Source organism: Cinclus cinclus, chromosome 4 (genome assembly GCF_963662255.1).
Source record: "Cinclus cinclus chromosome 4, bCinCin1.1, whole genome shotgun sequence".
Lineage (NCBI taxonomy): Eukaryota > Metazoa > Chordata > Aves > Passeriformes > Cinclidae > Cinclus > Cinclus cinclus.
In genome coordinates, this window is record NC_085049.1 from 7,079,980 (window position 1) to 7,104,096 (window position 24,117).

The window sequence follows — 24,117 nt, forward strand, 5'->3', positions numbered from 1 at the left end:
ACTACAAGGTTCCACACATGGTGGAGGTGTCATATGAGGTGTTGCAAATAGCACAGATCTCCCATGGCTGAATTTGTGCTTCTAATCAGTGAGATCAACTAGTCCACGGAACTGTAGCTCCTGCTACGCAGGGAAACAACTTTAAAAGTCCAAGGGGATTTAAAAGTCCAAGGTTCCTCTATTATCCATCAGCAAAGTGCTTTCTATTGAACGCTGTCTTTGATGTCACCCTGTAGAAGCTGTGCTTGTGAAAGGTTAGAGAGGGGGGCAATTTTGCAGCTGTCACCTCAGGATATTTAAGGCAGATAATTTAGGCAATTCCACACAAACTTTCTCCCTATGTAGCTGGGCTGTGTAGCTGGGACAGCTGAATAATATGGCCCTGGAGTATTCATAATTAATTCAAATTTCCTGTTGCCTCCCAGCCTTTTCCTGTGTTTAATCTGTTAATTAGGAGCAGGTAATCAAGGTTATGTTGAAAACATATGCAGCAACTGTTGCCCTCATACTTCCTGCTCTGTCCACCCACTCACCAGCAGAGCTGTATCAGGAGAGATCCTGAGCTCACCTTTCTAGGAACAGCTCTCGCGTGGGTAATGCCACAACAGTGTGGAGGTGCTGCTTTTGAGTACGGGCAAGATGCCTACCCTACAGGCAGGGTAGGCTGTGAATTTGCAGTATTATCAACTGCTTCAGAGTAACTCCCCTAGACCAGCTCTTCATCCATGAATTGAATGTAGCTCAGTGAAAGAGGGACTAGCTCCCTTGTGTCATCACTGTGACATAGCATCACTTTTCCTCTTAACATTTATCCTGGAGGATAAAAATTGTTTCTCTTCTGTATTTTGCTTCACAGCAATGCCTTCTCCTCAGCGTTTCAGTGGTGAGAGCATTATCATTTGGAGTGACCTTGACATTACCATCTCTGTGCCGTGGTACATTGGGCTGATGTTCAGAACCCGGAAAGTCAATGGCATGCTAATGCAAGCCAATGCTGGGGCTGCATCCAAGATCAACATTCAGGTAAAATTGTGGCTGCCTTTGGTTAGAAAAGAATTAATTCTCCCCCAGCAGTGTATATGGCCAGATGAACTACATAACTTCATCCACCTAACTAAATGCATGTCAGTAGAAACATATCATTACTTTAGCCTTTTACAAAAATGAAAAAGTGAATTATCAAAATTATCAAATTATCAAAATTATCAAATTATCATTATAAAAATCGTATTAATTTGAGATTATTTTTCTAGTCAGAGGTAGGAGTGGGCATTAATATAGATGTAAAAAATGGATCTATTGCTTTGGGCATTTTTTGCCTATAAGGGAAGTTGGAGTCTGAATGTCCAAAGTTATACAAGGAGTCCTTGCAAGCATTCCCATCTTTACTCTTTGAGCTTTTTTTCCTTTTGGGTTGTCTTAGGGAATGTTATTATCTTGCTCTCCACCTCCTTCTGCATCAAGTACAAATATGTAGCAAAAAGAGACATGATTTTAATTTTTTTTTCCAACAGATACTGAACAATTATGTGCAGTTTGAAGTGTACAGTGGCCTGAGCCAGGTTGCTAGTTTGAAGATGAGCCAGTCACGGGTCAGTGATGGAGAATGGCATCATTTATTAATAGAGCTGAAGAGTGCAAAAGATGGTAAAGATCTCAAGTACCTTGCTGTCATGTCCTTGGACTATGGGATGTACCAGGTAAGGCAGCATCATAACTTTGCCACTGAGCACTGCTTTTAGAAGAAAGTACGATAAAAGACTGTGGGCGAGTACTTATGCTGTGAGGCATGTTCTACAGTGACTTATACCTAATCAGTGGTATTAATTTATTAAGCTTTATGATATCTTACAAAAACATCTGTAAAAAGACACATTCCAGTGTCTGGCTCCTCACTGCTTTGGTATTTTTTATGTAATCTACTGACTGTTACTGCTTGATTACTCCATCACTACAGAAAGAAGGCTGTCTGTGTCACAGAGGATGATAGCGCTTCTTATCAGCTGTCCTTTTCTTCACAGAGCACTGTGCAGATTGGAAATCAACTACCTGGATTGAAAATGAAAAGCATCATTGTGGGAGGTGTCTCTGGAGACCAAGTCTCTGTGCAGCAGGGATTTTATGGATGTATGCAGGTATAAAATGAAAAGTGTAGCAATAAATGTTGAACTCATAAGAAAATAGCCAGGTGAAAATGTGGGAGGTTTCTTTTTCATCCACCCTCAAACATTTCTGTTTCCTTCATAAAAGTTACCTAAGAAACAAAATATTAAATCTACCCACTTCGCCAGGTACAAATCTGATTACATAGGGGAAGAACATTGGAAAAAAATCTGGGTTTGGCTCATCAGGTGATTTATTTAAAATGTAGCCTCATGGATTGATAAAAATAATGAAACACATAATACTGTACTCTGAAAGGAGACTCTAATCTTAAAATAATTGTCTTTTGTCACCAGGGAGTAAGAATGGGAGAGACATCTACAAACATAGCAACACTCAACATGAAACAGGCTATCAAGATTAACGTAAGGGAGGGCTGTGAAGTGGATAACCCCTGTGATTCCAACCCTTGTCCCCAGCACAGCTACTGCAGTGACGACTGGGACAGCTACTCCTGTGTGTGTGACCCAGGTAACCTGTGACCACTCGTATTGGAGCTGATCACACCTCCATGTGCTCATCAGAAGCAGCACAGCAGCAGCAGCGTGCTGGCAAAGTGTTCATCTTATGGTTCTTCCAATCAGTATTACCTTTCTCACTCTTAAGTTGCAGTCCTGGGCTAAGAATCCAGGCAACATATCCACCAAACAGAAAGACAATCTCTGGTCCAAAGGACTCCTGGGCACCTCCCCTTTTCTTTTTATGTTTTCCTTTTTCTTTCTCAGCCTTTTCTGCTGTTGAATTTCAGTCTCTCACTCTGCATCCTAATCAAGATACTTTGAATGTGTTCTCTGTTTTGGAGCATGTAGCCAGCACATGCTGTCAGCACCCAGAACAGTCACCTCCCATACATGCATCAAGAGAATACAAAACTATTTGTAGCACATGCCCCGAATATAAAACTGGGAACCAAAGGCACAAGGGTGCCTCAAGCATGGTAACAGACTCTCAAAAAGAATGGCTTACTATCATTTTGTCTGAGAGGGAAAAGAGTGCTTCATTTCTGACAGTGTCTCAGGGGGAATCTACTGATTATCAAAGATGTGTTATTAGTGTATAAGCTTAAGACAGTCTTTTGGAGACATGCAAATCGTAAATTACAATGGTTGCTGTAATTTTCTTACCTTGTCTCCCCAGGGTACTTTGGGAGAGACTGTGTTGATGTATGTAACTTGAACCCATGTGAGCATGTCTCCACGTGCGTGCACAAACCTAGCTCATCCCACGGCTACACCTGTGAATGTGGACAAAGCTACTATGGACAGTACTGCGAAAGCAAGTAAGAGAATTATTTTGTTCCTGGCTTCTTGATCCTTCCAGGTAGCTCTTCATCTAAGGCAGCAGTCCTCCCACTTCCTGTTCTGCTCCAGTAAACTTTCCTGGCTCAATTTGAGTGGTGTTTTAGGTTCCGTTGCCTTTTGGCATTCCTGAGCTCTTCCCAGAAACTAGACAATTTTCCATGTTATTCGGGAGCCACTTTCCTTCATCAGCTGTTCAGGGGCTCAACCAGTTCTGTTGTGTTACGCTGCACTGCATCTCACCTGTACTTGGTGGTGGGCTTGGCCTGAGTTTGCTTTGCATCTCTCCTCCATCTTCCCCAGCACACAGAGCGATTCTCCAGTTTGGTGGCCTATAGCAAGAAGTCTTTTTGCAGTTTAGGTCCCGTCCCTGGTCTGGCAAAAAGCCATCTCTTCTGGACAGTCTGGGGTCCTGTGTCTGTTGCTTTGTGGGAGAAACGTGCTGATTCCCTCGTCAGCAGCTTCCTGGTCTCAGATAAGCATTCAGCCTTATCCCAGAGGCGGGCGCTTTGATTTACTGTAATATGGGCCATTCATGATGTGCAAATGAAGCGCATTTGTCTGCCCATTTAGGAATGGCTCATGTGATGTTTCCTTCCCTTTGAAAACTGCAAGCTTCTTCCTCTGTCTTTTGTTGTGTAGGCTTGCAAATGTTGGCCGTGCTGTTGCCAGATCTGTCTTTCATTCCTCTGGATTAGGGACACAGAGACATTGTCCCTTGTCATTATCTGCTGACATCGTGTCAAGTGCAACATTGCGGTTTTCATATACTAAAGCATGGAAATACAAACTTAGCAATTACTGTAAATAAAATTGCTAGTGGTCATCAAAACAGAAGCAAATAGCTTCTCTTTCCTAAAATGAGCGGCAGGGTGGGGATATCTTGTGTATTACTGTGATCCCGGTGTCACAGCCATTGTCCTTCAGGCTACTGCTTGATAAAGACTCCCAGCTATCAGAGAATCAGAGGCCTCCTTGCCAGAACTAGTGTTGGGGCATCTGCGGGATAACCTGCTCAGAGACTCACCCAGAAGAAATAGTATCAGCGAAAATGGGGGTTTCCCTTCAGCAGGGGTGGCCTTTGGCTTGCTTCTTAGCATCCAGTGCTGCTGCACTCAGTCTGAATCAGTTTTTGATCCATAGTCCAGATCAAAGCTGCCACCCTCCTCTCTTCCATGTTCCCGACCACATGTCCCCTGTCTCTCCTGTGGCAGACCAGGGCTTTTCAGACTTTGTAGTGAACCATTCAAGAAAGCTGGGTTGGCTGAAAGTAGTGGCTTTTCTTTATAGGATGAGCTTGCAAACAGATTTGCACCTGAGCTGGTGTCCCTGTGGGCTGGACAAGAAGCTGGGGCAGGATGGGGATGGGGAGTGGGATGTAAAGTGTTGGGGAGCTGTACCCCAAGGCAGTTTGTGGTGACCAGAGTACAAGCTCAGAGCCACCTGCCCTTGAAAATACTTAAACATTCCCTCTAGGGTTTCATAGCACTGATAATCTAAATCTTCCCATATTATAGTGTATTTATATTTATATATGTGTTGATCTTTGAGGTATGTTACTGTCTGCAAGCTGATGCGGTTGAGTGCTCATTTGACCCAAAGATTTTTTTCACACTTTTCAAGAGGGAACTTAAAACAATTTTCTTTCAATTTGATTTTCTTTAATAGGATCGACCTGCCTTGTCCCAGAGGTTGGTGGGGAAACCCCATCTGTGGCCCATGTAATTGTGAGACTAGTAAAGGGTTTGATTCTGATTGCAATAAGACCAATGGAGAATGCCACTGCAAGGTAAGCTAAAGAGACCAGTCTTAAGCCAAAAATTTCTTTAGTTTAAAAAGTACCACTAATAATTACAACTGAGTATCTGAGACAAAGTACACACAGTTGTGCTTTGTATCACATATATATGTATGTGCACAGTGGAGTTAATCATTACCCAGATATTTTGCTGGCACCACCCTTCTCCAAATCATACTGTACAGCTCTTATCTTATTTGTGTTTGGAAAACCAAATGGAGAGGATGAAAGCCTGGCTCTGATCTCTGAAGTGCAGCCTGGTTTATCTGGGAGATCAGACTGGGGTGCAGAGGAGTGTCAGTGAGGTTTTGTGTATCACAAGTGAGTAATAGCCATGAAACAGCTCGGGCCAGCTGGGTGAAGCTCTCTCCTGGGCTAAGGCCAGCAAAGGCCTGGAAGCTGGAGAGAGCTGGAGGGCTAAATGCTTTCCTTACTGCCATCCCTGAGGAGTTCTAGTGGACAGGCAGGAGCAGATGGGGGACATGGGAGGAGAGGCACCTCGTCATGAAGGTTTTACAAAGGACTTCTCACAATAGGTTTTACAACTGGCTTGAATGACCTCAGAGGAGCTGGGCTTGTGCAGACTGGAGGCTGTGAATCTGGCCCCCTGCTCTTTTCCAAAATGCCAGCAGGACACACGGCAACTGTTGCATTAAATGGAGTCAGTGGGGTGCCAGCTCTGTGCTCTTGTGCAATCCCAACGCCTCAGATCAAAAGCATGCACAGAGGTGATTTGAATATGGGATCGTTGCTGGCTCTCCACCTTCTATGAAAAACAAATTTTTCCTTAGTGGCTCATTCATGCCATACACTGCAGAATTGCAAAACTGAGAAAACTCTTTAAGTCCTCCAAGAATATGTTTGGTGGGCACTTGCAACAAGTGCGGAGGAGTAATGTGGGCCCTGTGGCTCCACTGCCAATGGCAACGCAAACCCTGGGTCTCTAATAATAGTAATGCAATTTTCACCTGTGCTCTGCAAAATTAGCCCTTTTGTGACGTACGTGCTGCCAGAGCGGGCTTCAGAAAAGTAAGCAGCTTGGAAGTCAAATACCTCTGTGTCTATTATTTTGGTTTTTCCAGGCCAATTACTACAGGCCCCAAAGCAGCGACACCTGCTACCCCTGCGACTGCTTCCCATCCGGCTCCCACACGCGCGCCTGCGACATGGAGACGGGGCAGTGTCCCTGCAAGCCTGGCGTCATAGGGCGGCAGTGCAACCGCTGTGACAACCCCTTCGCAGAGGTCACCCTCAGGGGCTGTGAAGGTACCTCCGGGCCAGCCCTGCCGCGGAGCAGAGCCCTGGCAGCACAGCGGGCCCGTGGCGCTGCGAGCCCGGCAGCCTGGCTGCAGCGCGGCGGGCACTGGGGGCCGCAGCAGCCTAAACACACACCCCTCCTCCTAGATAGGCCCCACTGGGACTCGTGGGGGCTGAGGAAATGGAAAAAAAGTTCTTATCTCTTCAGTTTTTCTCAAATGGAGATAGGGCGAGCTGAGGTGGAGGGGGGTGGGGGGGAAAGATTTGACACCAACTTTTCTTTACAACACCAGCTTTTCTTTGTAACACCAGCTTTTCTTTACAACGCCAACTTTTCTTTAAACCTGAGTTCCTCTGCCAGTGCAGTGCTGTATTGCTGGGCTGCAGCTGAAGAGGCAGGTGAGAGCCCTCGCACCTTTTGCCCACAGAGGCTGTGCCGTGCACCTCGTGCACTCTTGCCTTTCTTCCCCATCTTGCCCATCCTGCCTTTCCTCTCACCCACCCGCCGTCCTCCTGTGATCAGCGCAAAGCTGCTGCCACAGCCATCTCGCCACAGTGTGTGGGTGAAATGAAGGAGAAGTGTTTTCCCACAATAAAGGAGCAAGCAGAGATAGGCAGAGCCAAAATCCAGAGCCCCATAATCATCCTGAGCTCTCCTCTGCCTGTACCTGTTTGTCCAATCTTCTGGATAAGGAGCAACTGATGGGTTACAACTTGGGAGGCGCTGCAGAGGACAGGTATACTGACAGGGCTTTGGAATAACAGGAAGGTCCTTCAGGCAGGTTGAAATGTCTCACTGTTGTGATTTTTATCTCGTCAGAAAAATTGCATCATTTTGTTTTCTGCTTTCAGTAATTTATAATGGCTGTCCCAAAGCTTTCGAGGCTGGTATTTGGTGGCCACAGACCAAGTTTGGCCAGCCAGCTGCTGTGCCTTGTCCTAAGGGCTCAGTGGGTAAGTTCCCATGGTAAATAATTACCTAATTTATCTGCATGCCTCTTTTAAAAGAGAAAAAATGTGTATATAGGGAATAGCATTAGTTCACTGGGTCTAGAGACTGCAGCATAGCTTATGCATATCATGAGCAGAAAAGTATAGCTAGCTGAAATCAAAGAGCTGATAAAATACATTTGAAATCCTAGCAATAAATAAATACAATGATACAGCAAACATGTACAAAGCACAGAAATTTTCTGCTTTCAAAAAAGCAGAGTCCAATTTTCTGTCTTTTATTTTCTATTTATCGAGCAATTCTTACACATGTAACATTAGTTTCTAGTGACTTATAAGTGTTCTTTAGCCATACAGTTTGCCTGGGCAAAGATAAAATTAGGAAAATCATATTCCTGATGACTCCTTTACTAGGATTGAAGCCTACTAAAGCTAAGAGTTGCAACAAAACTCACATTTTGCCACACAATATCTTTTCCATAAGTGAAACAACTGAAAAACACCTTTTATAAAGCAGATGAGCTGTGCTGTTAAGTACGACAGGCAAATGACAATCTGCTTTTTCATATGTGTCTCTGAAAACATGTATCAGATTTTTGCAGATAGAGTTCCTAATCTTTTCCAAAGGTTGTTCTGTGGGAAATGAAAACTCTCTTGGTCCTGGACCTGGTACCTCTCTGCTGTGACTTCTCCTTAGGCTCAGGGAGTTAAAAATAGTTATGTGATTGCCCCAAATATTTCTAGGGGGAGGCTAGAAGATTTGCAGAAGATTTGTGGTCAACTGAGCTCCTGTTCTAAAGATTTTAGGAGATAGATTTTCGGGGTTTTTTATTTTTTAGGTAAAGAATATTTTAATTATTAAACAGTATACAGTTGAATTGCAATGAGTTTTCTGCACTGTTCTTGTGGTTGTGTCTCTTCTAGGAAACAGACTAGCAGGCAATGTTGCTTATAGTATTTGCACATTCTAAGTAAATTTTTCAGATCATTCAAAAAAGCAAGCCTTATAATAATGAATATTCAGACTATTCAGACTAAGAACCTGAGGCTTAATTGTATTCACCTAATCATGGAAGAGAAATAATACAATTAGGTACAGTAAAATAAATTGTAGTTCTTATTTTGATATTGGTAATTAAATGGCTTAGGCACATGCAGTATGTTATATGCAAATTAACTAGCACAAATGTAAATTTTAAATCTGGTTACTTGCAATTCATGGTGATGGATCCTCAGCCAAGAATTACATTTTTAAATTATTTGACAAACAGTACAAAATAGGATAGGCTAAATTAAACAGCAAGCTGCTCACAATCCATTTACAAGTGGCAAAAAGGCAATTTTGCATGTTGGCTGAAGTGTTTAGCACATGCAGCATGCAGATATGTGGGCATGTGTTGATGTGAATACGTTTGTCCAGGAGGTCTTCCTATATATGCTATTGCACAGACATCTCAGCTGGGATTGGTTTTCAGGAATACTGAAAGCACAGAGTCTTTCTCTTTTTTTCGGTATAAAGAAATTAATTAATTAGAGAACAATTGGGCAGTGAGGCTGAGAGAAACTGGGCAGAGCTTGGAGTTTGCCTGATTTTTCTCCAAAGCTGGGAGAAGGCAATTCCTGAAGATTAGTGGTGTTTAACTCTTTTCTTACAGGAAGCCCCTGTTTGGAAATTGAAATACATGTGTAGCTTTGAGCAACTTGAAAACGTAGGAAATCTGGAGGCCTAGGATAGTTGAAATTTATGAATATTTACCCTGCGCATTTCAGAACATTGTTTGCCAGTGATGCTTTGTTTCCTTTAGGAAACGCCGTTCGCCATTGTAATATTGAGAAGGGCTGGCTGCCTCCAGAGCTTTTTAACTGCACCACCAACACTTTTGTGGATCTAAAAATCATGGTAAGCTGGGTTCTTTCAGTTTTCCCTTTATTGTGTGAATAATGATCAGTTTGGACTCCAGTTTGATGTCCCTGCACTCAGACTTTTGACTGCATCATTGAACACCCTCATTTTCCATCAGGACCCTGGTGCTTTTCTGGCTCTCAGTTACATTTGCCATTGAGTTTTGTTGCCAACTCTTTTCTCAAGACAAACAAAATTTTGACCAAACAATTCCTTTGTGCCAGAAATCCCTAAATTGTGATTGTCTTTGTAACTAGAAAAAAAAAATTATATATCATTTGATTGTTTCTTCTTTTTTATCTGATTCAGAATGAGAAGTTATACCACAATGAGACCAAGCTGGATGGAGACAAAACCATACGGATTGTGAGAGCCCTGCAGAATGCCACCAAATATACACAAAACTTGTATGGCAATGATGTGAGGACAGCTTACCAGATAATGATCCGGGTCCTCCAGTATGAGAGCCAGCAGCAAGGGTTTGACTTGGCAGCTACAAGGGATGTGGAATTCAATGAGGTAAGAGAAATACTGTGTACTGTGCTGAGCCCTTACAGTTTCCCTTAAAAATTAGGTGGCAGTGGGTAATTAAATTTGTCTTCGACCAAGGTGAAGCGAATATTGTGTAATTGCCTAATCTGTTCCACAAATAAGCCTTTCTTCTCAGATTAGAATGGAAAGTCAGATGTGCATGTGTCTATGCACGCATATCTATGTGTAATACAAATATAATAGAATGTGCTTTTCTAAAAAAAATAGCATGGTAGTAACAGCCAAAAGCAATATTCCCCATATGAAAAAAAAAACCCATTAAGTTAATGTGTTTTTCCTGGCTGAAATAGTTTTGTGTACTGTATTTATTTTTGTTGTAAAACTTGCCTAATGTGATCGTGCTCATTTAAATGTGCAGTGAACTAAGTCCGAGGCAGTTACTGACTCTGAAGGTTTCCTCTAATTCAGTTAGAGAACACTGGAGTCGTGAGTTAGTTCACTGAAAGACATTCCATATCATATTGGTATTTTAAGGTACATACTGGAATGTGTGCCAGAGAGCTTCTGCTACTCAGAGCATTCATGAAAGACCCAGTTATTACCAAAGACCTGACCAGGACTAGAGAACAAGCTGTAGCACCCTCCCTGTCTGGTTAAATATGTAGTTGGGATGGAAAAATGTGAAATTTGAAGGGAGTTGGGAGTTTTCTGTGTTCTGATAATATGAAGGCTGGATGACCCATGTCAGGCTTGTAGAGCTTTCCTCTGTCCCTGTGTACAGTGGGGTACTGTTTTCCACTCTTGCCTATGCTATTTCCAAGATCCTGACCACGGCACAACACAGTCCAAGCTAAAATATCTGTTTGAATCTGTGCTGGCAGAGCCCAAAGTTTGAGCGCCAGCATGGGGAATGAATGACTCTCCATGGGTCAAGAGTGGTGTCTGTTCTGGCTCACTTAGAAGGTGTGCTACACCCAAGTCACTGCTCACAGTGCTCCAGGAGGACCAGGTAGGTCAGGCAGGCTTTGGGGTGAAATTGGAGAGCCTGGGCAAAGCCAAGCTGCACCAGGAGAGGATGTCAGAGGAGAGTTAGGAGCAGGATGAAAGGCTGAGAAAATTCCTTAGTGTCTTGGGCCATATAGTCAGCAGAGAATGGAGAACTTCTGAAACATTTTACATTTTAGATGCACCAGTTTTAAGAGATTCATTTTTTTTCTTTCCTGTGGGCTGTGAAATAGGCCATTCAGATCTTGAAAAGGAACTTCTTTTCTGTCATGTTTTGTTAAGAAGAAATATGAACAATAAGGGAAAAAAATTGTTTTGGAAACATACGCTTTAATTTACTGTTCTCTGCACTTGGCGCTGAAATTCATACAGATGATGTTTCCAAGAACTCCCTAAATATTTTAGGATAGGTCAGGAATTTGAAAACTAATGAGTACAGCTCATGAATAAAAGGAAGTAACATCCTAGGCTGAGGAAGCACAAGGGGAGAAGGAATTTATTTTTTATAGTCCCACATAGAAGCCTGAAAAATAGATAATAAAAAACCATAAATAATGTTCACAAACATGGAGAAGGCTTGGTACCAAGTACAGTATGTGTCTCCTGCATTCCTGGGAACCATGTTGTGCTTCTCACCCTAGGTAAAGGTGGTCATACTGGGAGTCTCTTGCAGCTCAGATACATTCTTGCAGACTCAAACAATACAGACAGGATACAGATAGCTCCTTCTAAATGAATCCTAGATATTTTTCTTGGCCATTTTTGAGCGCATGGTGATTAATTCCTACCATCATTTACGCCAGTTTTACCTTAGTTAGGAATTAGGTTTTGTTGCAGCAACACAGTTCATACGTACACCAAGAATAAAAACTTCTTCTTAGCATCTTTCTCATTTAAGCTGTTTAGCACTCTCTTTTGGGGTCAATCTCCTTCCATTCAGCTTGAGGGTCCCTTTGCATATTTTTCTAAGAAAGGGCAGAAGAGTCAGGTCCTCAGAAAGAAATGCCTTTTTAATACCATTTGTAAGCAACATAAAAGTGGGAATACAATAACATGATTTAAGTTTTCTTATGTATTTTCAGGTTTGTCTATGCAAGATAATATTCACTCTTATCATTCTTCACCCTATAAGTTGTCTTCATTATCTAGAAAACAAATTAAAAGAAAAAAAATTAAAGCAAAAGAGGAAGTGATATTTCTATCCATGGCTTTCATTCGTTTTTCAACAAAAAAACATTATTGACATTATTATAAGACATTACTTTGATTTCTCTGGAGAAGTTTAGTGTACCTGCTAAGAGCTGTGCTTTTCATGTATCTGATTTCTCACAAACAAAGAAAACATGGATAGGTTTTCCTCCTGCATTTTCTTGCTCTATTTCCTGTCATTAAGGGGAAGAAAGTAGGCAGTTCTCTTACAGCCTCCAGTTTTGGCTTACTTTGCTTGTAAAAAGTTTGGAGGGATTTGCCTTACATGACCAAAAATGCTCTGAGTGGGTAACTGGTGTGCGTATTTTTTATATGGCTGCAGTAGAACATGCCTATGTTAAATATTTCATTGCACCTGAGGCAGTCAGCCTAATCATTTTCAATGCTTCACACTTGAAGCCCAGCTCTGTGTTTGCCTAATAATTTAGGCTTGTGCTTTATTTCTCAGAATATTATCAAAGTGGGTAGTGCTTTACTGGACCCCATCTACAAGGAGCACTGGGAGCAAATTCAGCGAACAGAGGGTGGCACCGCTCACCTGCTCAGGCACTATGAGGAATATTTCAACAATGTGGCCCAGAACATGAAAAAAACCTACATGAGACCTTTTGTCATTGTTGCCACTAACATGAGTGAGTATCTCTATTGAAAACTGCCTTTTTTTTGAGTCTTAAAAATGTGCTGGATAGAGGTGCTAGTTATTTGTTTTAATAGTACCCACTGAGAAAAATCATTGCATTAGTTTCAAATCCATCGAGCCTTGATCCGTGTCTTTCTGGACCATGCCACTGCTCCATGTGGCTTTCTGTTGCAGTCATAGCAGTGTAGAGATAGTAGGAAGGACTAAGTTTGCAAATAAAGGTAATGCCTTTTGAGACCAGCTAATACAGTTGAATGTAGTAGATCTCATTTTTGGAGGAATCATACCAATACCCCCTGAAGAATTACTGCAGTACAAAAAATAAAGTAACCCTACTCTTGATTTTATTGCATACTATTAATTTTACTTGCCCAGGGAGATAGTGAAATTCCCAGCCCTGGAGTTGTTCATGAAACAACTGGATGTGGCATTTAATGTTGCGGTCTAGTTGACAGGGTAATGATCTGTCAAAGGTTGTGGACTCGATGATCGATGATCGTATAGGTCTTTTCCAACCTAGATGATTCTGTGATTATACCTCTGATTTTCACATGCTTTCCTAACCTGGAACCTATCCAGAAAATCATCATCTGTAGAGATTCTTGTGCTGAAAGGTTTTTTCACAGAATCACGAATCCTTCAAACGCCATCCCAGTCTTGAAAAACCCATATTCAGAGCAAAATCCATGGGATTCAAAATATCCAGAATGAGTCTGAAATGCGAAGGAAACATCAGGCATCCCAAGACACCTTCCCCACCTATCACAGGAAATTTCTCCTCTGACAAACAAATAGCAGCTCCTGCACTTTGAACTGTGATGTATTTCATAGACATCCCTGCAATGCCTATGCAGGCGAAGCACAGCAACCACAGCCTGGTCAGCTTGCTTCCCCATTTTCTCCTGTACCCTCTCTATTTCATTTTCTTCCCAGCTACAAAGAGTCTGAGCTGAGGGGATGTTGGTGACATTCAGAAATCCCTCACAAGCAGCATTTTTTTTTGTTTTTTCTTTCAGAGGTGCTCTAAACTGTATCAGCCTGAACTTGTGTTTAGGTTTTCAAGTTGTTGTTTTTATTTCAGATATGAAGAAGGCTTATGTACTAAAAGTTTGTCTTGTTTTCCCAACTACACCTGCTGTTACAGTAAGAATTTGAATTGGCTACAAACCTTGTCCCAAGAATGCTTTATGTCCACAGTCACAGAGGCAGAAAATCAAAGGCATGAGGCAGTCAAGTTACAGAGGCTGTAGAATCTTGCATCGACGAGGCATAGATTATTGTTGAACTAAGCCAAACTGAAACACTTGGATTTGTTTTTTGATAAACCAAAATGGAAATACTTTCTTATCATTCAGGACTTTAAGAATCAAAATATTTTTATTGTCATACTCAGAAAAAAAGTGTGCTCGGGATTTTAACCCAACTGAACTGAGATGAAAACAAACCCCAGAATTTCTTGCAGGTTGTAAATCACTGCTTTTTTCAACCATTTCCTCCTGTGTAAAGAGGTGTGAGCTTGAGAGGGATGAGGCAACTCTGGTCTGAAAGAGATCTGTTTTCTTTTGAGCAGCTTTTCCAGGTGAACATGGTGTTAATAGAGGTTCCTAATGGCTCATCTGGGAGTTGGTTAGAAACTAGGAAAGGTCTTAAGGTGGATATTTCTTCATACAGAAATTTGCAGAGGATCACACCTTTTGGTGTAGGGTTACCCCCAGGACATGTAAATTGGCGCTCAGTGACTTGTCTTACATGAGAAAGTTAAAGCCAACTCAACTACTTTTAAGTATTTGGGCAGTTAAACAGGCAGAGATGATGAGGTAAGCTAGAGAGGAACTGCCAGTGGAGGACTAAGGAGTAGTCCCAGATAAAATGCATGTTATTTCCTTTAGTCAGCTGACTTCAAAATCCAGCAGATGTAGAACTATGTTTTTGAAGCAGTAGATTTAGTCTTCCCATTAAAAAGCAAGTCTAAAATTGGAACATGCAGCACACATTGGAGCAAGGCAGCAGCACATGGAGAAGCTCTGTGAAGCAGGAGCATTCACTGAACAGCAGCCAGGGAGAAGCCTCTGTGAAACCACAGTCAGCTGCTGCTGGAGAAGCACCAGTGAATTGATCTACCTCGAGATGGGTATTAGGAAAAATTTCTTTACTGTAGGTATTTAAGACATGTAGATGTGGCTCTTGGGGCCATGGTTTAGTACTGGACTTGGAGGTGCTGAGTTAACAGTTTGCCTTGATCTTGGAGATTTTTTCCAACCTAAACAATTTTATAAATCCTTATTTCCAATATTTGCAGTATGTTTTCATAGTATGAGATACTGTCTTGTGAATTCCTTTCCTCTGAACAATAAATGTACATTTTGATAAATGTAACATAATGCTGACACATAGACCTTTAGTTATCATATAAGGTGTTAACAGAAAAAAATAAATTTTGCTTTCTATTTTAGGGTTTAAATTTTTTATCTGCATTGTGCGGTCGTTTTAACCTTTCAATATTGTTTCACTGTGGTGATGGGAAACTTTTATCCTCCCCCCAGTTATTGCTGTTGACATCTTTGACAAGTCTAATTTCACGGGAGCTAGAATACCACGATTTCATGAGATTAAAGAAGATTACCCAAAAGATCTGGAATCATGTGTTGTCTTCCCTGATACTTTATTCAGACCTTCAGAAAGGAAAGGTAAAACCCTTCTGCTGCTGTTTGGTGAGCAGTTATGGGCAGCTCCCAGGGAGCATGGTTGATCCTCAGGGAGCAGTGTGGTACTAGGGTGAGAGCAGGGAGACTGTCTGCACAAGTGAGCATTATTTTGGGATGGAGCAGCTGCACATATTTCTGAGGCATTTTGCCTGCCGGCAGTGATGGAGGCATGGGGGGCTGTGGGACTGGCTGTACCTGTCTGTCAGGTCTCCCTTGCAGCCCCTCAAAGCCCTGTCAAAGCAGGAGAAATGCTCTGCTTCTGTTCCCACCAGGACAGGATGGGATGGCTGCCCAGCGCCTGCAGTCCCACAGCTGCCTTTCTCCAGTCCCTGCAGAGATGAAGGGAGTGGTGTGAGAGACAGAGAATCCAAATCTGGGAGCAGAGAGAGGTGTTACCAGAACTAGGCAGTGATGAAGAAGTCTTGAGCTGGATAATAAGGGAGAATACATAGGGGAGTGCCTACTGCCCAGTGTCTTTGAAGTACCCTGAGATTGCTGCAAAGCACCACAAGGATTTTTGGGCAGAGGGAGAGAGGGTAACTCAAAGTTCAATACCTGTACCAGGGCTGAATGTCTTCGGAATGGGGAAATAGTAACTCTTCTGAAAGTAATACATAATAAGCTAATTCAGCTTTATGACTTTTTGCTTAGAAACAGAGTATCTGCTTCTGTGATTTGTATCTTTTCTGTAAGAAAAAAGGGAATGGGAATTTTAAGAGAATATTCCAAAGCTGAAAGCTCATTAAATGACAGAATTAGCAGGGTGAAATCTTATGTGAGTAGTTGGTGTATTCATTAATACTAGTTTTGCCATATATAAAGGTACATGCAATTTAACGGCATGCATAATGTTTTAATGTTCTCCTTAAGTTATGCATGGAGTACTTATATACTTATGAACCTTTTAGCTTAGAAATTATTTTATAGCTAGACTAAATGGCTTTTCACTGTTCAATGGTTATTTGATTATCAGCTATATGAATTGTGCTGAAACTTGATTAAAAATATCAACTATAACATTAGGAGCATGCTGAGTGCTCTAAGCCTGGAGTTGTAACAACTCTAATATTATTGTACCTTGGCAAAGCAAAATTATCAGTTTAAATGGTAGCTCTGAAGCTGTGTGCAAAGAATTTAATGTTTGTGTTAATTCCATAGCAGTGCCTACAATGAAACCTTCAAATCAGAAAATGCTCTCTAAGTTGAACAGCAATGTGTTCAGCCCTGAGAGTGCTTTTGCAAAGAGAAAGAAGCGACACCCAGACATTGAGACACATCATACTGTTGCCATGGTCATTATATACCGATCCCTGGGACACCTCCTGCCTGAAAACTATGATCCTGACAGAAGGAGCTTGAGGTAAACTTCAGAGCTGTCTGAATTGTTCAGATCCCTTCTTCTACTCTCTGAATGAATGAGGGAGACAGAGCTGCTTTTATACCAGCCAGATATCATCAATGCTGCTGTTCTCACCACAGTGCTGTCTCATGTCCTTCTGTGGCACACTGTGGGAGAATAGCTGCCAGAAGTGCCAGCACTTTTGGAAACACATGTGTATGGAAGGCTGATGGTGTGCCTGCCTCAGTTTCTGAGCAGAAGCAACTGGAAACCTTCTATCTGCAGAAGGCAGCATTGCATTCTGGTGTGTAGATCACCGTGCAGTTTTTCTCCTTGTGCAGATTGCCGAATCGTCCTATCATCAACACACCTGTAGTGAGCACAGCTATTCACAGTGATGGGGAGTTTCCTCCCAACCTGGTGGAAAAGCCCATCATAGTGGAGTATGCCATGCTGGAAACAGAGGAGAGAACGAAGCCTGTCTGTGTCTTCTGGAATCACTCCATCACGTATGTCTCCTGCTTGATATGGGTTATGAGTGACAACCATCTGAGTAACAGAAAAAGCCTGCCTGAGAGGATAATTATGGAGGAAACCCTTTCTTGGTCTGTCTTTCAACTGACAATTGATTTTTGGTGGAATTGAGCCCTGTAGTCATTTCCCACCAACGTGAGAAAAATGAAAATAATTATCGTAACTCCTCAAATGAAAGATTAGCCATGTGGTTTCTAAGAAACACAGTGCTGTCATGTTTTTCTGCAGGGTTTTCACCCAGAAATAATAAATCTCACCATGTCCTTGTATTTGCCCATGCTATTTGCCCATGGATGTGTGTCTGGACAGGCGTGGTCTGACTCCAGTGTCTGAATTCATGGCTTGTCTGAGTTCTTTAAGTCAAGATTTTCACGAGATGATTCAGCTCTTCCAAGGGCTTCCTGTTGCACTCCAGAGACTATGGACAGAGTAGATAGCAAGCAGGCACCTACCCTTGGTACCTCATCCAGGGCCAGTGCAAAAAATTACAAAACCAAATCTTCATTTTGGTAGAAATGAGGACTGAGGTTTTGCAGATTAAATTAGGAGTAAAGATTATGAATTTCTGAATCACAAATTTTTGAATCAAAATTCAATGCAAAGGCAGATGCCCTGATAATAAACTTAACTTTCATTTCATCAACTATTGTAGATTTGCTTTCATTTGTTCTAGTGAAAAATAGAAGGAGGAGAAATACCTTCTTTGGGACATTAGACCTTTTCAGTTTATGGAAAGCAATTGTAGTATAGAAGCAGAATATAAGGAAAGAGTATTTGACTCTGTAGGAGGGAAGTGTTAGAAAAAAAAGATTAAATGTTCTGAAAATAGTTCGTTTAGGTATTTTGTATTCAGTAAAGTTCAAGATAAAGACATATTTTTCTTGATGTGATTTTTCTTGAAAATGAGAAAGATTATATGAGCTGGAAATGTATATGCTGATATTTCATTGGTTTTATCGCAGTGTAGAAATAGCAAAGTCCTGTCAGAGATATTTCAAGAGTGTAGGCAAAACAAAAGAAAATGTTTGGAAAGGTAACCACAGTCATATTATGCTTTCCCAGTATTGTAACTATTACATATATATTGCAATTTCCAGCTACAAACCCAAGTACACAGTGAGAGGATGACATGGTCTGCCCAGGGGAAGGGGCTGTTACTTGTTTCCTAACAACCCCAAAACTCTAATAAACCCATGGGAAAGTCCATTAATAGGCAATATCCTGTGCTGGAAATAAAACAGCAAACTAACCTAGGGAATGTGTGCCTCCTAGTTAAAGGCTTCAGGAGATTGTCATTTAAAGTATTGAAGATGCAAGAGAAATCTCTTATGTTCACAGTAATAAACTCTTCCATTTGCCCACATGAAGTAGTGTTTTTGTTGGTATGCACTCTGTCAATCTGCAGATTGTGAGGGAATGGCGAGTCCTTTTTCATAAATCTTTAAACATTGTATGAGCTTGAATAACTCATTAGCTCTAAAGTGATTCATCTGTTAGCTATTTGCTGGCAACTTCAGTGGCATTGTTATCTGTGTTACGTCTTCCTACAGCCACAATTCAAAAGCTGCTCTTACGTGGCATGTAATGAAAGGACTTTTAGAAAGAAAGTGGGTACTTTCTGAGAGAAAGTGATATTAAAATTTAGCAAGTATTTTATTCTTGAATGAAAAAGAGGTCTTGTCATATGTAATTGAAAAATCTTCCAGTAACTGCAAGACTATTTTTATTACTCATTAACTTCAGAATAGAATAGTTAATGTGGATACAAAATTATTTCAGATGTCACTGGAGTTAACCACTACTGCACAGAGAAGAATTTTAAGGCAGCAGTTCCTCCCCATTGTTAATATAAGTGATCTCCTGATATGAAATATTATTTATTAGAGAAGGTTTTAACCTTTTGTTGTGTACTTTTAATAGGAAGTCTATAATGATAGCATATTGTTGCTGAAACATATTTCACATGACTCAAAAACATGTGTCCCTCTGTGGTACTGGTATTATTTACCTTGGTTTACAGACATTTTTTTCAGTGTAGTCTCTTTCCCATATTTGTTGTGTTGTCACTGACCCAGAAGCAAATTATTTTTTTTTTAACTCAAAACAGATTGTTATAAACCCACAAAACCTGGGCATCAAAGCCAGCTGTCTTATCAGAAACTACTTCAACTAAAGGCCTTTTTAATTTGCTGATACTCTTTCAGGAAGGTGACAGCTATAAATAATTCTGTCCTGGTACTTGCAGTCTTCTCTAGTTCTCTAGTTGTGCAGCACAAGGTGCCACAGAGGGCAGTGGAAGGTAAGGGGAGATCAGGGGATGGCACTCAGAAATGCCTTTTTTCCCCACAGGATTGGTGGGACAGGTGCCTGGTCCTCCAGAGGGTGTGAGCTGTTTTCAAGAAATCAGAGCCACATCGCTTGCCAGTGCAACCATATAACCAGCTTTGCTGTCCTGATGGACATTTCTAAACGAGAGGTGGGTGATGTCAGACTCATGATTTTTGGAGACTTTGGTTTTCAAGGGCTTTGACTCGGAGCTTAAGCTTTTTGTGTGACTTGGGGCATTGTCAGCAGATCAGTCCCAGTGTCAGGAGTGTGTTGTCCATGCCTGACAGCACCTGCCGTTGGGTTTTCTGAAAGGAGCTTTTTACCTGGTTGGTGCATCCTCTGGGTGTTGCCCATGCACACTCAACGTGTTTCGCAGCTGAAGAGGTGTCATCACCCACTCCTGTTGGCCCCCAAGTAAATCTGTATGTTGGCCCAGTAGTAATGAAAACATTGGCATTCTGAGTAGTAGATTTGATTGGAGGAAAACCAAGGGAAAACCCCAAGAGATCCTATCAATGTGTCTTTCTACAGAATGGGGAGGTGCTTCCTCTGAAGATCGTCACTTACACAACCGTATCCATCTCGCTGGCGGCCTTGCTGATCACCTTCATTTTGCTGGTCCTGATCCGCACGCTACGTTCCAACTTGCACAGTATCCACAAAAACCTGGTGGCTGCCCTCTTCTTTTCTGAGCTTGTCTTTCTTATTGGAATCAACCAGACTGAAAACCCGGTAAGACTTACTTTATGTTCATTGCTAGGGTTGTTCTCAAGCTTTAAATCAGGGGGTTCACATTGCAGCTTTTACCTTCTCCCATCTGTTTCACTTTTTCCTTTTTTTTTGGCTTATTTTGGCTTCAACACTTAATTGAAAAGCATCAGATTTTTAGTATATTTGTGTGTGGTTGATGTCATTAATAGCAATGCCAGGCAATAGAACTATATCTTATTTTCAGAGAATATATGACAGCAGCCCTGTTGAAGGTTTATCCCAGGAACTGAAACTTGCATATTGATTCCTTCCTTCCTTTCCATCAGTGTGTTTGTCTGTTAGGTAGGAAGCTCTCCAGTTTCTCCTGCAGCAGGTACCTCCCAAGCTCAAATGGCTCCTGGTGTTGACACTCAGGTTGTCAGTGATGTGGTGTTGGTCAAGTGCTAATATGCACATTGTACACCCACTGGCCATTCTGGAGAAGCCACTTGCCAGGCATGGGACATCTTGCTACATCCAAGATTCAGGAGGAGACCTGACAGTTTGCTTTGTGCCTTCCAAATACAGTGATTGTTGGCTGCAGCCCATCATGGCTGTTGACAAAGCTTGGTGCAAGGATCTCTAGCATTGTGCATGTCAAGAAATGCAAGTTATGAATAGACTGAGTATGAGATAGATATAAACTACACATGAAGTGTAGTTTACACATGTGTGTGTTCTGTTCTAAGACCTCACTGCTCCCTTAGCCATGTGGCATTATAAGTAGTCCTGCTGCTGTTTCTTAGTAGCACCCATTCCAAAAGCCATGGCTGCCATTCAGACAGGTAAGAGACAGACAAGGTCTCCAGCACTGCCAGGCTGCATTGGCACCTGTGCCAAACAGGCTGGACACACATGGGGAATGCCATGCAATAAAAAGCATGTCCTTAGTAAATAGGAAAAATATTCAAAATATTAACTTAAGGAATTATCTGAACACTGTGGAGAAAATTTATCTTTTAGAAATGCATTACTGTACATGTTTCAATCTAATTTTTGAGAGAGAAGTACAGTGTTAAGATCAAAAACAAAACAACAACAATAATCATGCTGATTTCACATTATCCAAGCAGCAGAAATAGGAGAATATGCCTACACTCAATCAATATCATCACCATCATGGTAGTGACACTGTGGTGCCTAAACACACAGCCTCATTTGCTGTATAACTTAATCCTACACTGTCACTCTGGCTTCTAATATCCACTTGAGCTATAATATTCATTTTAAAATGTATCTGACTGTGACTAATTTCAGCTTCCAGTAACCAAGTGCTCACAGGAACTTTACCTGGTTAATTTGAGAGACCTCTCTTATAAAAACTGTCTTGCCAAGAAACCTCTGTTTAATAGTATTTCTTTTGGAAAACTGTAAAACTAAGCTGCTGAAATTATTCCATTTCTAAGATTCAGGTTTGTCTGTTGGGTTGTTTTCCTGAGCTTCTTCTCTAACTTTACCTTTTGAAAAATTGTGAATGCCTAACTGGATAAAGCTTTCCAGGTGGTTGCATCACTTCCAATCCCATATACCAATATTCCCATTTACCAGGAACTCAGGTCCTTTATCTGCTGCAATGGTGTGACCTGCCCTCTGGGATATGGTCTCATGTCATGTGTGAACTTGTGTTGTCTTTGTTTCATTATATAAATGTTGTTTGCATACTAAAATAACTTTGCTGAAAGGAGCTCACCTTGCCAATTGATACAGCAGCACTCTGTGTAACTTGACCTTTCCCATGCCTTGCTGAGCACACCACTCATTTTTCACTGCATTTCACTACCAAGAGGTTTATACTCTTTCAGTTCTCCGACATATCTTGAGGAGTTGGGGGCCAAGTCCACATCCTTACAGAATTTTACCAAAAATTATGCAGTAAATGATGGCTACTCATTTCCAGATTCCTTTCATACTATCACGGAGCACCAAGCAGAGGTTTATAAAAGCAGTAAAACAGTTCATTACATGAATACCACAAATCCTAATGGCTGTACTTGGTGAGATTGTTCTCTTTTACTCCTTCTCATTTTTGTGCTTTGGGACTCATGGTGGGATCATGTCCTGTAGGGCTCAATGAAACACCCCAAACCTTTAAACCATTTACAAAGATCTTTAATTTACAGAATGTATTTCATATGGCAGAAAGCTGCTCCTTACAGCCTACCCATTCAATTTGAGAAGGTGGGAAGGCTGTAAGCCATGTCTGCTTGAGACAATTATTCATCTGTCTGTATGGAATGAGAGTTGTCTAACGAGTCATGCACTGATGAACATAAAGAGGTAAAGAATGCTGGAGCACAAATAATGCCGTGCTGCTTGGCACCCAGCCTGGCTTTTATGGGTTTCTGTAAATTAACAGTCACATTTCTGGGTGAGGTCTTAGTCTTTCCCTAGACTATTGATAGAAAGTGATTTATTTTCTTTCTTTTTTCTTACCTGAAAAAGGTAATGTTCAGGGCAGCACTATACTCATAAGCGTGTGAGAATAGAAACAAGAAAAGCACTACTTACGTAGAGGGAAGAAAGATGGTTTATTTAGTGAGCCACATTTTCAATAACACTTGATGTTATAATAACACTGACATGGTAAGTGAATCCAGAAAGTTGGCAGACTTTCTATGATTCTTTTGCTCAGCAAAGAGATTAAATGTACATTAAATGGGGAAATGTACATTTCTGAGCATTACATCATGAAAAACCACTAAAAAGTCATGCTAAAGTCTGAAAGCAGGGTCAGTGCTGCCCAGGAACAAAAGGTTAAAAAACACAATGTAAAACATTTTCTAACAAAAACTGAATGGTTGCACAAAGTTCTCTTATTTCAAGCTTATCAACAGATCCTTGGCAAAATCCCTTGTTTGGCTTCTGAAAGGAGAAGGAATTAATTGCAATTAATTCAGGTGTTGATGCTTATGGTCATTCTTGTTTTCACTCATCAAACTGTTAAGCTGGGAGTGAATATTGGTCAGCAGATATTGCAGAAATGTAGGTATCTGAAGGTCATAGGTTTCAAGGTGGCTATTTGATCACAAAGATGACTTCAGCCACCAGTTTGCCCATTGTAGCTGTTACTTTTAGTCACACTGTGGACCTGGTCTCTGGTTTCAGCAGGTCCTTATTTTTGCTGCTCCAAGCCTGACAGAGCTTAGTGATCTGCTTTACTTTGGAAAATCAAAATCTTTCATGAGCAGCTCTCCTTAAACTCTGAAAAACTTAATTTTCAGTATATTTGGCAGTATATTTGTTCTGCCAAAATCTTTTTATTACACTTGCCATTAGCTATATGGAATGGGGAACCAATGACTCATCAGGCTGTGATTCAGAAGAGCAACTCTAATTTTCCTGCCCTTTCCTTTCTGCAGTTTGTGTGCACTGTGATTGCCATCCTCCTGCATTATTTCTACATGAGCACCTTTGCGTGGATGTTTGTGGAGCAGCTCCACATCTACCGGATGCTGACTGAAGTGAGGAACATCAACTTCGGGCACATGCGGTTCTACTACGTTGTTGGCTGGGGCATTCCTGCCATCATAACAGGTACCCTCAACCACCCCAAAAAAACTTAGTTTCCCTGCCATCTTCAGTGGCCAGGTTCAGGGAAGTTACCTCATCCCAGATAGCTGTGGGTGTTTTCCTGAACCAGGGCAGCACCAAGCCACATCTAGCAGAAGTCAGCCTGAATTTGGCACATCTGTGTACCAAATGTCTGTTGCCTCAGCTGAAGTGATACTGATGGTTATCCAATAAC

The 24,117-nt window shown here is 41.5% G+C and overlaps 1 protein-coding gene across 1 annotated transcript in view; it reads left to right on the top strand.

The window, feature by feature from the left end:
* The window catches only part of CELSR1 (cadherin EGF LAG seven-pass G-type receptor 1), a 160,784-nt gene that overhangs the window by 121,167 nt on the left and 15,500 nt on the right, over positions 1-24,117 (top strand). The window contains exons 9-25 of the mRNA XM_062490779.1: positions 857-1,023; positions 1,515-1,700; positions 2,022-2,135; positions 2,460-2,634; positions 3,301-3,442; positions 5,130-5,250; positions 6,342-6,525; positions 7,369-7,470; positions 9,273-9,367; positions 9,680-9,889; positions 12,525-12,708; positions 15,260-15,403; positions 16,580-16,781; positions 17,102-17,269; positions 19,644-19,770; positions 20,154-20,354; positions 23,732-23,906. Of these exons, the coding sequence (XP_062346763.1) occupies positions 857-1,023; positions 1,515-1,700; positions 2,022-2,135; positions 2,460-2,634; positions 3,301-3,442; positions 5,130-5,250; positions 6,342-6,525; positions 7,369-7,470; positions 9,273-9,367; positions 9,680-9,889; positions 12,525-12,708; positions 15,260-15,403; positions 16,580-16,781; positions 17,102-17,269; positions 19,644-19,770; positions 20,154-20,354; positions 23,732-23,906 (2,697 nt within the window). The remainder of the gene's footprint in view (positions 1-856; positions 1,024-1,514; positions 1,701-2,021; positions 2,136-2,459; positions 2,635-3,300; positions 3,443-5,129; positions 5,251-6,341; positions 6,526-7,368; positions 7,471-9,272; positions 9,368-9,679; positions 9,890-12,524; positions 12,709-15,259; positions 15,404-16,579; positions 16,782-17,101; positions 17,270-19,643; positions 19,771-20,153; positions 20,355-23,731; positions 23,907-24,117) is intronic.